This window comes from Eurypyga helias, unplaced genomic scaffold, assembly GCF_000690775.1.
Source record: "Eurypyga helias isolate BGI_N326 unplaced genomic scaffold, ASM69077v1 scaffold3399, whole genome shotgun sequence".
Lineage (NCBI taxonomy): Eukaryota > Metazoa > Chordata > Aves > Eurypygiformes > Eurypygidae > Eurypyga > Eurypyga helias.
Genome location: NW_010273746.1, coordinates 586 through 15,919, shown reverse-complemented (window position 1 = coordinate 15,919; position 15,334 = coordinate 586). Strand labels below are relative to the sequence as shown.

At 39.4% G+C, this 15,334-nt stretch overlaps 1 protein-coding gene across 1 annotated transcript in view; it reads right to left on the bottom strand.

The window, feature by feature from the left end:
• Window positions 1–7,336, bottom strand: part of GLDC (glycine dehydrogenase (decarboxylating)) — a 36,376-nt gene extending 29,040 nt beyond the window's left edge. The window contains exons 1-2 of the mRNA XM_010159564.1: window positions 7,203–7,336; window positions 2,754–2,918 (exon numbers count right to left, since the gene is read on the bottom strand). Of these exons, the coding sequence (XP_010157866.1) occupies window positions 2,754–2,918; window positions 7,203–7,267 (230 nt within the window). The 5' untranslated portion in view covers window positions 7,268–7,336. The remainder of the gene's footprint in view (window positions 1–2,753; window positions 2,919–7,202) is intronic.
• Window positions 7,337–15,334: the final 7,998 nt, after the last annotated feature.

Below are 15,334 nucleotides of genomic sequence, written 5' to 3'. Positions count from 1 at the left end.
AATGCCTCTACACCCACATACTATTTGAACGGAATATAACTGTGGTCTTTCATACAGATTTTCAGTGTTACCCCGGATAGGCCTTTAAAGTAGCAAAAGGAGACTAAGGCAATTGTCTAACTTTCTCTGCTAAGTGTGATTTTATGTCTGACTGTTGTTTTGAACAACTGAATAGTTACAACACAGTTTCTGCCATGTAATTCCTTCCTGACATCCAGTCCTACAGTGACCTTCAACCACCTCTCAGATTTCATTTGATATGCAGATCCCTCTCAAATGCCCATAGAATACAGACTCCTGTAAGTCTGTATTGTAAGATACACCAGCAATAGTTTCACCTGTACCAACTTAGGACCGACATACCTCACCAGTTTTTAAAGCTCCTTTTAACCACTAGGAGAAAAAAAAAACAGTTCCCACCTTCAGTGTTCAAGGTCACAAGAGATTCATGCCACAGACTGTCAGGTCATAACATAAAAGCTCCTCTGCACCCCCACAGAGAGGGATGTATTGTAAGATACACCAGCAATAGTTTCACCTGTACCAACTTAGGACCGACATACCTCACCAGTTTTTAAAGCTCCTTTTAACCACTAGGAGAAAAAAAAAACAGTTCCCACCTTCAGTGTTCAAGGTCACAAGAGATTCATGCCACAGACTGTCAGGTCATAACATAAAAGCTCCTCTGCACCCCCACAGAGAGGGAAGGGGGGGGGGGGGAGCCCAAATAACACCCTGTCTCTGCTGCTCCCAGGCCCATCACGGGAGACATCAGCCCCGCAGAGACGCATGTCCACAAGCACAGAGGAGCACAGGCGCCCCAAGGCTGGTGGGAAGCCAAATTCATTAGACAGACACACTGTCTGGGCCATCCCTGGGAGGACACATTATGGGATGCAGCAAAAGAGCATTTTGGGATTGCAAGGGCTTATTATGAGATGTTTAGGGCAAAAGGGATTCAGCTAAGTGATTCTGGGAAGAACAAGTGTAAGAAAATAGAGGCATAAGGGAGTAAACAGGGCCAGTCACATATAAATAATTGTTGGTTGATGTACATGCACCCAGCTCGCAGAGTCTATCCTCTCTTCTTGTTAAATTCATTTCTGATTCTTCCAATGGGTGAGGGAACTCTGTATTCCAGGAGGAGTAGTGCGTCTATACAGCTGCCTGGGTGCCAGCAACTGGAGTCACACCTCAAAGGTTCTGCATGTAACGAGTGACCTCAGTAAGTGGACTTCAGTGCCAGCCACTGGAACAGCACCTCAGCCATAGGAGCCCCGTGGGGCCCTCTGTGCCTGTGGTGATGGAGCTGTAGCTACTCTGTGTTTGGGTGCCAGCAGCTTGGCTGGTACCACAGGCAGTGCAACTGGACTCTCTCCAGTATGTCCATGTCTTTCTTGTCCCGGGGAGCCCAGAGCTGGACACAGCACCCCAGGGGTGGCCTCATGAGTGAGGAGAGGTCAAGGATCACCTGCACTGACCTGTTGGCAAGACTCTTCCTAATGCAGCCCAGGATACCATTTGCCTTCTTTGCCACCAGAGCACATTTCTGGCTCCTGTTTGACTTGGTGTCCCCCAGGACCCACAAAGGCCTTTTCTGCCAAGCTGCTTTCCAGACTGCCAGCCCCCAGCTGGCCATATGCCATATGCTTGCCTCATATGCCTGGGGTTGTTTCTTCCCAGGTCAGCACTTTACAATTCCCCTTGTAGATCTTCATTGGGTTCCTCTTAGCCCATTTTTCAGCTTGTCAAGGTGCCCCCTGGATGTCAGCACAACCCTCTGGTGCATCAGCTGCTCCTCCCAGTTTGGCATCATCAGCAACTTTGGTGACGCACTCTGCCCCATCATCCAGATTGTTAACTGGTCCCAGTGTTGCCCCTGGGGTATGCCATTAATAACTGGCATCCAACTAGACTTCATGTCACTGATCACCACGCCCTGGGCCCAGCCATTCTGCCAGTTCTCAGTCCACCTCACTCTCGCCTCATCCATCCCATACTTCATCAGCTTCTCTGTGAGGATTTAAGGGAGACCATCAATGTAGACAATACCCACTGCTCTCCCCTCATCTATCAAGCCAGCCATTTAATTATAGAAAGTTATCAGGTTGTTCAAGCATGACTTCCCCTGTATGAATCCATGATGGTGACTCCTGATCACCTTCTTGTCCTTCACATGCCTGGAAATAGTTTCCAGTACTAGCAGTTGTTCTGTTATCTTCAAGGGATCGAGGTGAGGCTGACTGGCTGGTGGGTTCCCCTCATTTCTGCCCTTCCAGAAGACAGGAGTGGCATTTACTTTTCTCCGGTGCTGAGGCACTTATTCCAGTCACAGCATGACTGTTCAGAGATAATCAAGAGTGGCCTTGCAATGACATCAAATGGCTCCCTCAGCACTCATGGATTCATCTCATCAATCTCCCGGACTTGTATATGTCCAGTTTGCTTAAGTATTCTCTAACCTGACACTCCTCTACCAAGGCTAAGTCTTCCTTGCTCTAGACTTTTCCCTAGTCTTTATGACCTTAGGTTTCTTAAGGCCTTAGATGCTTGGGATAAACGTTCACATCAACACTGGGAACTACTCTGGGGGCCTATTACCGTAAGTTACAGTTGTTCAGCAATCTGCCCACAGTGAAAAGGCCTCATTCCATTTCAACCCAGTCACCTATCCATGCCTACACAGGAGAGATGCCTTTCATACTGAAAAATTCCTTCCTTCTGTGATTTAACCATATATTTAAACACAGTACCTGTGACATAATTGCATGGCTTCTGCAGCAGCTGTTCCCTCGTCCAGCAAAGATGCGTTAGCCACATCCATTCCTGTGATATCACACACCATAGTCTGATAATTTAGCAGGCTCTCCAGCCTGCCCTGGGAGACCTCAGGTTGGTAAGGAGTATACTGGGTAACCCTGTAAGAAAAGAATTCTGAGGTTGGGTCTAGGAAAATAAATGTGTAACAGAATTATGCCAATATATAATTGAACTATATCATGGGAAAAATAAACTGCAATGCATAATTCTCTGACACGAAAGTTTATTAGAAACAGTTATTTATTGATGGTTGTGATTTAATACTGTCCTAAAAGCCTGAGAATATTTTCTCTTCTAGTACTGACTTTGCTTTGTACAGGAGAAGAATTCTATTTCTCCATTCTGAAAAGAGAAATTATTTTTAAAACAGAGGTGTGAGCGCATCTTGGGGAAGGGAAAGGGGAAGTAGGCACTGAGTGCGGGAGATTGAGTCAAGTCACATTGTCCAAATGAGAATGATTAGTCTGATCACACCTAGGTATTACCATTATCTTTCACAACCACTTCTGAAGCTCTTTACTTGCCAAGCCTTCTCCACACTCATGGGAGGAAAGGCACCCAGCATTTCATGAGATCAAGCTCAGAAATACAAAACCTCCTGTGAAACAAGAGTTTCCACGTACGGTAGTGAAGAGAAGTGAGACTGATGTGAGTTTTATCTGTTGACATCTGGAGGACAAAATAGTAGAGGCAACATAAGCGATCCCTTAGAAAAGGCAACAATTTAATAGAAACACCCCATTATAGCAGTCCAGTAAAACAAAGCAGCATGGGGTCCAGGGATGAAAGGCAGGAACAGAGCTCAGACTCTGCTCTCACGGCTGGAAAATTGGGTACTTGATGCCACAATGGTTCAGGAGAGACTTTATGCCAGTTTGAATTCAGAGCAATGGCCAGAAACAAGTGATAAGTAGTAAACTCATCACCTGTGTTTTCTAGCAATGGAAGAAAACAACAGTCTGTTTCCTGAAAGGGACATATTAAGTCCTAGACTTCTGTAAAATGCTTGTGGGTGAAGGTATAATCTTCAAAAAGATACTGAAGTATCTGGAAGCTCAAGTCATGTAAGGCAATAGAAGGTGAGCAACAAAGATTTTTAAAAAGCAAGTTGCAGAACCTGAGGTGTAGAGCAAGATGAGAGGAGCAATAAAATAGTAATGCGAGAGAGAAGGTAGGAAAAAGTCCTGGAGAATGGAAATGGTAGAAAGAAGGACATACTAAATAAGTGAAAAGTGTCATATATGATGCTTATATATTTTCTGTCTTGTTAAATGATACATCTGCTCAAATTTCTCATATATAGTATTCAGTACAGTGACAGAAACCAATAGCTATACATCAAATTAGGTAAATATTGATGTATTTCCCAAATAGTGAAAGTTTTTCCTGCTTCTTAGCCAAGTCTAACAATAAACTACTTATCATCATATACTTGACTGCATAGTTCACAAGTGAGACCATGGCTGCATGCAACACTGCTCATGTCAATAGTAACAATTATTTTTACTCGATGGCTGCTAAACCCAGTTTTCAGTTTGTCGGATACATTTTCAATCTGGGAGTATAAAGATTTGTTTTCTGAATGGTCCCCTTGCCCACTCATTTCTCACCAACAAAAAGTTATTCCCAACTCCTTTGCATGAATAATGAGTTTTCTTACTTTATAAAACTCCTCTCTACTTGAAGTTAACAATCTTACCTCCTCATTTTATTTCAGCTAAAGGTCTTTTTTGCATGATAACTTGCAGAAGGAACTAGAAGTAGACTAATAAGAATTAAAACATTGAGATTAATTGAAATATATTACAGAACTATAACTAAGTGCAAGAGAAGAAAAATAAAATCAAGAATCATTGGCTAGTACTCACCAGAATAATCAGTTTAAAAAAGTGAAATTTTAATTAAAGTTGAGTATACTAGCTTTATTGTTCTTTTCAACAAAAACATTGTTTCATTAAACTGTTACTAATCAGGGACTGATGCAAAGTGAGAAAGGTCAGAAAAAAATAGAAATCAGTTGTAGAGAAACAATATTTCACATTAAACTTGGCTGTAAATTTTGCTAAAAGACATTAAAGTTGTAGCTGTTCATGTGGTGCAAAATTATCTATTTTGTTTTCAAAGACAAAGTATCTTTCGTGAGTAATGTTTACAGTTCCTTACTTGATGCAAACCCCTTTTCCTGAGACTTTATCTTATATAAATTGAGATAGACTTTGCAATGAATACTTCAAAGCAGACCACTCAAATCAGCTACCCAGAAACCTATTTAAAAAGCTGCCATAATTTCCACTCATAGTTTATGCTCAAATTATGTTTGAAAGGAAGTTTCTATATTGTGTAAAATAAATAAATAAATCTATTCTTAAACTGTTACTAAGTAGCTGCTAATGTGTTGGTTCCCTTGAATAACCTCAATCCTACCCCACATAGTTGGAATAGTACACTATACTACAAAACAGAATTAATGAAGCTTTGTGATTTTGATGTTACGCTTTTGAATGGTAAAAGCAGTTGAAATAAAACCAATCAATTTCTGAAAGGATAGAAAAAAAATCAAGCAAAAAATCATGAATTCTAGCATTACCACAAACTAAAATGGATGAAATTTAACAATTATGCCTTCTTTATACTGAAGTTAACCCTTGCTTCCAGGAAAAGATTCAGAAAACTTCATTATCCAGCAATATTCAATAAACTAGTTCTTGATTACTATTTGCATGTGTACAGTCAATAAGATCTAAGTCTAAGCCTAATTTATTTTTTAATATATAGTAAGTTCTAGGAAAACAGTTCATCATGTATCTTCCTTAGTGATTTTTTTTTTTATGCTTTAACTGAATGTCTGGAAAGTTAATGTATTCATAGTCAATACTTTTATTTTGTTATAAACTATGTTCTTGCAGTTCTAGACATCTGCAAGACTAATCTAATGCAATGGCAGAGCTAGAATTTATTTGGATTTCCAGTTATACAGAGTATTCTTTTTGAGATCTGACAACTAATAAGATGAAACATACATCTGACCGCACTGGAAAACAGATTGAAGTTCAGTCATGAATACATTAGATTTTTAAATTATATTACTTTCATGGACTGGACATCACTGTTAAGGCCAAAACTGAATCAAAACAAAACAAAAAAGTATTTAATTTAAATATGCACATATATAAATGCTTTACCTTCCGTGACTAAGTCAAATCCCTCACGTGGGAGATGGGAATTTTAACTGCAGCTTTTCAGATCCACAACAGAAATTTCTCTGCTCATTTTCTCACTTTCAATCAAAGTGTTCTTTGGATAAAAAGTTATTTGAAAAATATCTACCCCAAGTGTTTTGAAATAGCTTCTTTCACAAATACAAAAGCAGTTAAAATGGGATTCTTAAAATAGCTTCTTTCATGAATACAAAAGTAGTTAAAATGGCATTCGGACTTAAAACAAAAGGACTCCTATGCTTTTCTGAAGCTACAAGTAAAAGAAATTCCTGAATGCTGACTTCCCAGGCATTTGTTAGTGCATAGTTTGGATCAGTTTTCTCTCACAGTAATTAAACTATTCAGCTTTTACTGTATACAGACATATAATATATCATTGTCCAAATTATTCAGAAAGTTTTGAAACTCCAAAAGTGTTGAGTATTTTCTTAATAGAATCTGAGATTTGGGAAGAATTTTTGTGGCAAACTTCTAAAGACAGCAGTGTGGGTCGGTAGTCTCATTTTCAGCCGAAAACACATTTTGTTCTAAACAACCTTTCTCCTGAAATCTTTTCTTCCTACCTCCTCCTAGCAAGTCCAAATGTTATCTGTTCGGACAAGAACATAATTTATGGATGTCCATTCAAACTCTTGGTCGTCTCTGGTGTCAAAATAAAATTAAGAAAGAAATACCAAAAGAAAAACCTTTAAAAATTTCAAAGCTCCTTTCTTCCTCGTAAGAAAACCATAATCGGAGTATTACATAGTATTTAACTACCTCCTCCCAGAATTGCATACATCAGTGAGGGAAGAAGCCAGTTTAAATTTAGACAGAATTTAGGAAATAATTACTTCAGCTTAAGAGTTAAGTCTGTATACTTTCTTAAAGCAAACAAGTATTCTTGTTTTAGTTCATAATAAATAGGAGCTGTGAATAGCAGTCAGAAAAATCAATGAAATATTTTACAGAAAAAAGCATCTTCTGAAGTCAAAAGTATTCTTTTTCCCCTCTAGCTTCAGCATGAACAACACAGATCCTACACTTATACATCAGTATCAAATATAGGAAAGCCTAGTTAAAAAAAAAATAGGTTTGGTGTATATTTGTCTATGCTTAGTCATAAGAAAAGTTTCAAACACACATTTATACGTACGCATTTAAAAAGAAAAGGTGGTACATTACCATCCTGCATTCTCCAACAAATTCCGTGCAATGGGCTGAGGCACAGAGCAATTGTAATAACCCATGCCTATATAAGACCTCCATATCTTGTTCTTGCTTGCAATATTGTATAGAGTTTCAAGGATTTCATTTTCACCTAATTGAAAAGAAATTATGTCAGGAAAAACTACATTAACATATAATGCTGTGAGTTTTTATCTGAAATGTACCCCTGTGTAAAAAAAATGCAAGATTGGTGGTGCAAGTATAAACAGTATCAGAATAAAGCACGAAACAAAAACAATAAAGATAAAATAATAAGCTGATAAAATTTTCTGGGAAAGTTTAAATTCTGCCAAAATTCTGGCAAATTCAACATCTGAACAATAACAGGGTTTCCAGCAACCTGGAAACAGTAGTGAAACAGCTGTAGGCAAATGGCTTGTGGTCCCCTTTTTCTTTTTGTGCTAATGCAATGTACATTCTGGGTCTCTTGCACAGCATTAAAATATATCTCAGAAGGCACCTTTTATTAGGCAAACATTGCAGAATCAGCACTGGAAGAAGCCACAGCCATCCACTATTACAATTTAGTGTTTCTAGCAGAGCCATATTTGCACAAACCAAGACTCACACCAAGCACCCAGCAGTAAATTCTTAGTACTACAGCATATTTTCTTGCCTTTACCCTAAAGAACTGATAAAATTAAACACTACTTTCAATTTCAGTATGCTTCACTGGTTAAAAAAAAAAAGTGAGTACAGTATTTCTAGCATAAGAAATTCCATTTCATATTAACTTTCAAATGAGTGCAAATCTAGTTTGGAGAGATTACAACAGGATGCTTTTGAAGTCTTCCGATGGAAAGCATTTGCACTCCCTCCCTACCCCAACTACAGTTTAGTCTTTGGCCTTGCTTCTACATACTTCGCAGTGTCGTGAAGGCTGTGCAAAAATCACATTCAGTCAACCTGTTCCAAGTAGTCAATGAATAATGTTACCCAACATCTCCAAAAGGGAAAGATTTACAAAATATTTTAGTTCCCGAGGATGCATAAAGATGGTCAGTAGACTGCCTAAGATTACACAGATAGGCCCGGCTAACCTAACAGATCCGGGTGGAACTCAACACCAACCCTCCTAGGTAAGGGGAACAGGTCTTTTTGCCTTTTTCCCCCCAGTCTGACCTCAGAAACTGCTGTACCAGGACAGTTGCACCAGGTCCTGTTCATTCTACACTGCAACTTGAAAAGGAGACTTTGGAATATAAGAATACAAATCACCGAAGCAGAATAGCTTGGGCCCTGGATGTCTCAAAACCTGTTTTCTTCTAGCTAGCAAGAGAGATCAAGATTATGCTCTGGAATCTGGTGGCAAAGAATTCTCTAGATTTCTAATTAATTTCTTCTGCAGCCATGAACAAGGGTATTATAACTTTAGCTCTGATTTCAAAACTCATCTCTCCTCTTCCTTCTAGTCAAAGTGCTACTATTGCATTCCATGTATAAAGATTAATTTTTTTAAAAATCACTGGTTTTCAATTAATTTCTTCCACAGTCACATTACATCATCCACAGAGTTATTTTTTTACTGATCTTCAGTCTCACTTCAAAGGTCATTTCTTCTCTGCCTTTTACTTAGTGTTACTATTAGATCTGTATGTACAAAGATTAATTTCTTGTTTTCAGTAAACTGCAATTTTTTTCTGAAGACTCAAAAGTCATGCATTTATTATACTCGAACTCAGCAATGCCCAGGGGCAAAGTTTCTAAATCATAGTGAGCAGCTCTACTCCTTGATTCTCCTCCCACACAGTTTATTCCAGACAGATGCACTTGCTTATTTTGAGAGTTTTAACACTGCCAACATCTTTCTCCACCACTTGCAAACCAAAAGTTCGATGAAAGGCAGTTTGGGTGCACGTTGACAGGGAGGGTTGCATTCTTGCAGAATTTGAACACCAGTGATTTTTTTGAAAATGGTAATGAATTTGCTTGTTCTAAATGCAGTTGAAGGCAGAACTTGGCTATCATTTAACTTGCTGACTAGCCCAGTGTCACACACAAAAACGCACTGAGTGAGATTTCTGCAGTAAACACATACTACAAGCACTGTACTATGTGCCAGATAGCATTGCCTTTGTCCGACTGGACGTTTCTTCTAGAGAGTCATTTCTCAGCAAATACAACTAACGACTGCCTCAGGAAGACACTAAGCTTGTGCTGGAGCCCTCTGAAATAAATGTTTCCAAACTGATTCAAGGCAATAAGCAGAAAACCTAGCGAGACTGTAAGCAGCCTGGAGAGCAATTAATCTTGAACCACATCCCACCTAGAAGAGCTGTGCTGATAGATCCCAACACCAAATATATTTTTAATTATTACATTGTTACGAGCTACCTTTGAAGACAGTTACACCACCAGTTTTAATCAAGATGGTGAAATGCTGGAAGGCACACTCCCTCCACTCTTGCTTCACCTCACTGACCCTGCTGCTTTGGTCACTATGCAGGCCACAGCAGCAGCACAGCGCAAATACTCATCTCGCCCATTTGGTTCTCTTTGAAAAGACCTGGGATGAATACTCCTTCCTCTGTGCCTCACACTGCCTTGAAGGAGTTCATCACAGCACGTCTTTAGGGAGACAGCCCATGAGGAGCTGCACTCCTGGGTAAAGGAAACCACAGCCCCTGGTTTATCTGTACAGCTTGGCTTAGCTATGACCAAACCTAAGTCCATCTAGATTTATGATGATTCACTTTTCACAGATTCAGTCTTTGCTTTACACCAATATGGTTCTGAATTTAAACAAAACTGACGTAGACATGGGTGAGGGAAATTAGCACATACACTGGGGTCCAAAGACCAGAGAGCAAGGGAATTAAACCATTCTTAACAGCATCCCCAGCACCACCGAGAGAGACGGAGAAGATGCAGCCGGGCCCTTCACAGCAGTAGGTGGCTGGAGGGTGAGAGGCATGGGCACAAGCTGACAGGCTCAGGCTGGAGATAAGGAGAAGCCTTTTCCCCATGAGGACAGCCAGGTGGTAGAGCTGGATCTCCATCCCTGGGGGTTTCACGTTCTGACTGGGTGAAGCCATGAGCAACCTGGTCTGAGCATTGTCTCTGGGCAGGAGCTGGAGACCTCCCTAGGACTGAACAAGATCCTGTGTATCTGTCAATAGCTGTACTTCCCACTCCATCAAACCTAGCTTTTAACAGTATATTCCCATAATATTATTTGTGAAAGGGATCTAACCCTTTATGGGTCAGTCTGCAAATAACCAATGTGAGTATAGAGGCAGGAGAATGTCACTCACAACAATGATCTTATATTTGCTTAAAAATTAATTTTCAAATAAAAAATGAAATTGCTGGTTTCCAGTTTGGTCAGTAAGTGTCACCAAACCCAGAAAATTATACACTTTTTCTGCTGTATAAAGTATGTTACTTTGGAGCATCTGTAATGGAAACAGTGTATTCTTGTAAATATTTATTTAAAGCTAAAACATATGAAAACTAGGATTTTGGCAAATTTCAATACATATGATTGAAAATATACAACTTCCAAGATATTGTGTTAGGTTAAGGATATTTTTATTTTTTTATTTCCCCAGCAACACGTGAAATAAAGAAGCAATATCCAAAATGGGGAACTAAACCAGAATTTTAAAAATTTAGTACAGTTAAGAAATGTTTGGAAACTGGGCGTCACCCTCAGTTGTTTTTTTCCATTTTTTTCAGGTTTTTTTTCCAGACAACATGGTTGAAATGCCTTTATCTTGAATTCTTTTATTGGGTGCACACTATAAATCCTTTAAGAACCTTGTTCAGCAAAAATAAAAACTGCCAGCTAAGTCACTGCAGTTGATCTTTATTCCCCTCATCTACTAGTTAGAAAATATGATCAAAGACAGTACCCAGAATAAAGTTCACTGATCTTGCAGTACTGTTATCTTAGAACTGTGGAGAAAAGTCATCGAGGCCCCCAGTTCTAGTTCTGTGAGGACATTTCATGACTGGTACACCCACAGGTAGAAAAGGCAAAATACATAACAAAAGTAATAACAGTAATAAATTATAAAAGTTTAGTACTGCTATTTCTGCTAGCACTTTTGTGGTTAGAACAGTGGATCTGCCTTGAACTTATGAGATACTGGCAAAATAATATGGTACGCAAAAAAGAGAGACATCAAGGCAGAAGAAGCAGTTTGAGGTATACAACTTAAAACTCACCACACAAGGGAGAGGACACTATTTGTCTGACATAATAATTTTGTTCACATTATGTCAGATCTTAAAAAAAAAAAAAATCTAGTTTCTGAGATCAAGGAAGCAAGATTTTCAGAACAGTTGATGTAAGAAAGAGGGGATGAATTTTTTCTTTTGCTTTAGCAATTAATTTGACCTCTGTTAAAAAAAAAAAAAATCTGATTATATTGAAGCAAAAGAGTTCCAAAGCACTGTCAGACACGTAATAATGCTGCAGGACAGCACAAGAAAAGTGCTTGTCCCAGGTTTCAGAGTCCAACCTGCAACTTCCCAAGATTGGGGTGGAAAGCCAACACCATCTGTCGCCCTGCTTTCTCCTCCTCCTGTCCCTCAGGCTGCCTGGCCTGAGCAGCAGAGCCACCCAAGGGTGCCGAGAGGTGCGGAAAGCATGGCGGGGCTGAGAGCCAGCATCATGCCTGCCTTGCTCCATCCCACCCCCAAGGTCTGCTGTCTTAGGAAAGATGAGCAGCAGCCTGGAAGTGCTGTGAGGAGCACAGTGCCACTGGTGGTAATGCAGATTCCCGCACCACTTGCGGAAAAACTCTGGAGGATGGCTGTTACCCCTGCTATAGGGGTAATTAATAGGGGTAATTAATTCTTAAGTGGCATGTTAAATACAAAATCATAGACTTAACTGTGTGAAGAGCCAATAAATTTGAAGATACAGTCTATTTTGCAAGAGAATGGCTTCTGCGAAATACTGCTTCTAAAAATGTTTAGACTGTAGACCAAATTAATTTCTTACACAGATTTTATAAACTAATGTTTATAAATTATAAAATTTGGGAAGGTAACTAGGAATAATTTGGAAAAAAAATTCACGGCTGAGTTTATAGACTTCTTTTTTTAAAGCAAATCCTGAACAAAAAAGCAGAAATACATAACATACGTACAAAGCCTACCCATCAAATAAAGATGGACATAACAGCATGGCAGGGATAACTACGACTGATACAGACAACAGGCTTGCAGGGATGAAAGGAAGAGGATTACTGCTTTATAAGATGATCCATTCTTTTGTTTCAAATGGGTCAATCACTACATACATGCTAAAGCACCTTCAATACCTAAAGAAAAGCTGATTATGAAAGTTTATTTACTGTGACAGTGGGAAAAAAAGCTCTCTAATACCAGCTGATCACATTTAAGTATCAAACAGATGTCTAGCCTTATTGTAAATATTGACTGAACAGAAGTTACATGCCAAAATACAATTTTCCCTTAACCATATTTGCATAAAAAGCTGGTTGTAAAAGAACCTTTCTAGTAGAATCAGTTGAGGTACAGGCTTGCAATTTATGGGAGATCTGACGTTTTGCTGTTTCACTCCTACTGGCTTTCAGTAGCGTACTCGGGTGGTTTTACAATGCTGTCAGTGGGCTCATGGCAGCAGGCACCATTAAAATGGTTTGGGTTTTTTTTTTTCGGTCAGAAAAATTCCTTAACAAAGGAAGTAACTCATTTCAGAAACCTGTTAGTAGCACAAGCTCCATTCCTCCTCTCCTCCATCACTGACCATGTCTGTGCAAGAAGAGATCTACCAATACAGGACCACTAATAGGTATTGAAAAAGCATTTCTAACATAGATGCACTTTACCCACAAAGCTTAGCATTTACCAGAATGGCTTTTTCATCCATACATAAGCAAAACAAATGTCCAGTTAAGGCTAGAGACTTCTTTTAATATACTACGCCCTTCAGGGAAGAAATTAAGCTTGATTCTTCCACTTCAGAGTAGGGCTGTGCTGCTATGTCTAAGAAAGACAACATATGTACAGAAAGGTTGTACTTCTACTGTAATCAGAGTCTTTATTTATGAGCAGTGGAATACACAACACCATTTAAAACAGCTCGTTTAATATACTGCATCCACATCCACAGGAGATTGGGTTTTTTCCTGCTTTTGCACCCACGTAGTAGAATGATTTTGTCTTTTAGACAACTTGTTACTTTACCAGGGGAAGGATCTGCAATGCAAAACAATCTTTCCTACTGCCATATCTAATCAAAATTTGAAGATACATGTATACATCAAAGGTACACACTTGAGACCTAAAACTATAAAAGTTTTAAACCCCCACAAATATAATTGCAGAGACCTATGATACACACACAGATGTACCATTTATAGCTTGTGCACAGTTGTCTTGGACTGCATCTAGCTTGGACTGAATCTAGCTGTAAGCACTGCCTTCAGTGCTTACAGCTAGAGACCTCAATGGAAATTTTAGAAATGCTTCAGTTGAACAACACATTTCTAATTGCTTTGAGCCGTTCTTCCCTTGCATGTCTGAGTTTGGGGGATGGTGCGAGCAAAATTGTCAGCAGACAAATAAAAAGGACATGTTTAAAATAGAATTCAGTTATAGCACTTACAAATTTTGCTACTGCCCTTTAATACAAGGGAAATGGTAAAGAAGTACTATGGCATTCTCACATAAGAAATCCCACTCTGGCGATAGGAAAGACAGTGTTCTAATGGTACATCAACAAGGAAGCAAGTTTTACTTAGACTACAGTGTCCTATGTACAAGATATTCAATGTGAAGTTGAACAGCTTTAAGCTGAGGGCTTTACTTTTCTTTTGCGAGCTGTGTGGAGTTTCCTGCTACCAGTGAAGTGGAAAACTAATGACAAAAATCCACACATTAAATTACAAAACACAGTTCCTTGCACTGGCTGCAGAAGAAAAAGCAGCAGTGTGCAGAAGGAAGTTTTCTATTCCTCATGCAAGTATCTCCTTTGAAAACTCACTGTTGCATGCCGTGCAATGTGAGAGTCTGCATCAGTGTCACATTCTTTCAAAGTTTACTCTAAAGGGAACAAGAGCAGCATAGCAAGTGGAGCAAAAAGCCAAACTAATGCACTGTTAGCTGATGAGGTCCTGTTGCAGGGAGAATTTGGACGCAGCAGAACATCAACTAATGCACAGCAATATAGGAGGCATCCACTACAAAACTGCTATGCAAATCAGCATGAGAACACATAAAACTGCGTCAAGATTTTGGCTTAGGTTGGCATCACCACTTCAGTTTTCAGTAATGTAAAATTATTTTAATGCCCAACTGTACTGTACCACTTCTATGTGTGCTTTAGTAGTGTAAAACTACAAGTGTAAGAGCATTGTAAACTAAATTAAAAAACCCAAAAGAACATTTTTTAAGAAGTAGTTATTAGTGACAATCTACATTTACTCCCTCTTATAGACCTAAAACTATAATAATCTAAAAAGCTCTTTTCTCTGAGAGCAAAAGAATGTCACTCATCAGTCAGGGAGTACCTCAATTAAAATACATTACTCATAGGAAAATCTGCCAAGGAAGAATACTTTCAGCAGTTATACAGGCAGAAGTAGGTGATTATATTCCATGGCTCCATGTACACACCCCTCACACCCCCATTTTAACAGGATGGGAAGTTACCAGAAAATGAAACACAGCTGTACCAGTAAAGCATTTTAGAAGTAGAAAGTTTCAGTCAATACTGTATCCCTCCTGGCTAGAATCTGTCTTTTCGGGATCTAGTTTTCCTAGCTGCTCATTGTGTTCATTGTGCGTGATGTCATCTCAGAGTAACCAGATTGAACTGGCCGGGAACCCCACCGGAGCTGCAGGCCTGAAGTTTACACTCGAATTACAGCCCAGGGGGGAGCAGTGAAATAAAGCCGGAGGGATCAGATTTTCCACAAATCAGGTCACGGATCTTGGCACAAATATGAAGTTAATACTGATGTAACCGACTCCACTACCTGAATGGCCACGGAGCTTTTGTTAGTTTCGGTGGAATTGTTCAGTTAGGTGCATTTTTGAGTGTTCCTTTGACTCAGAGGATTTACAGCATGACATTCACCGATACCTAGTAAGATCGCAACTACGTAGAC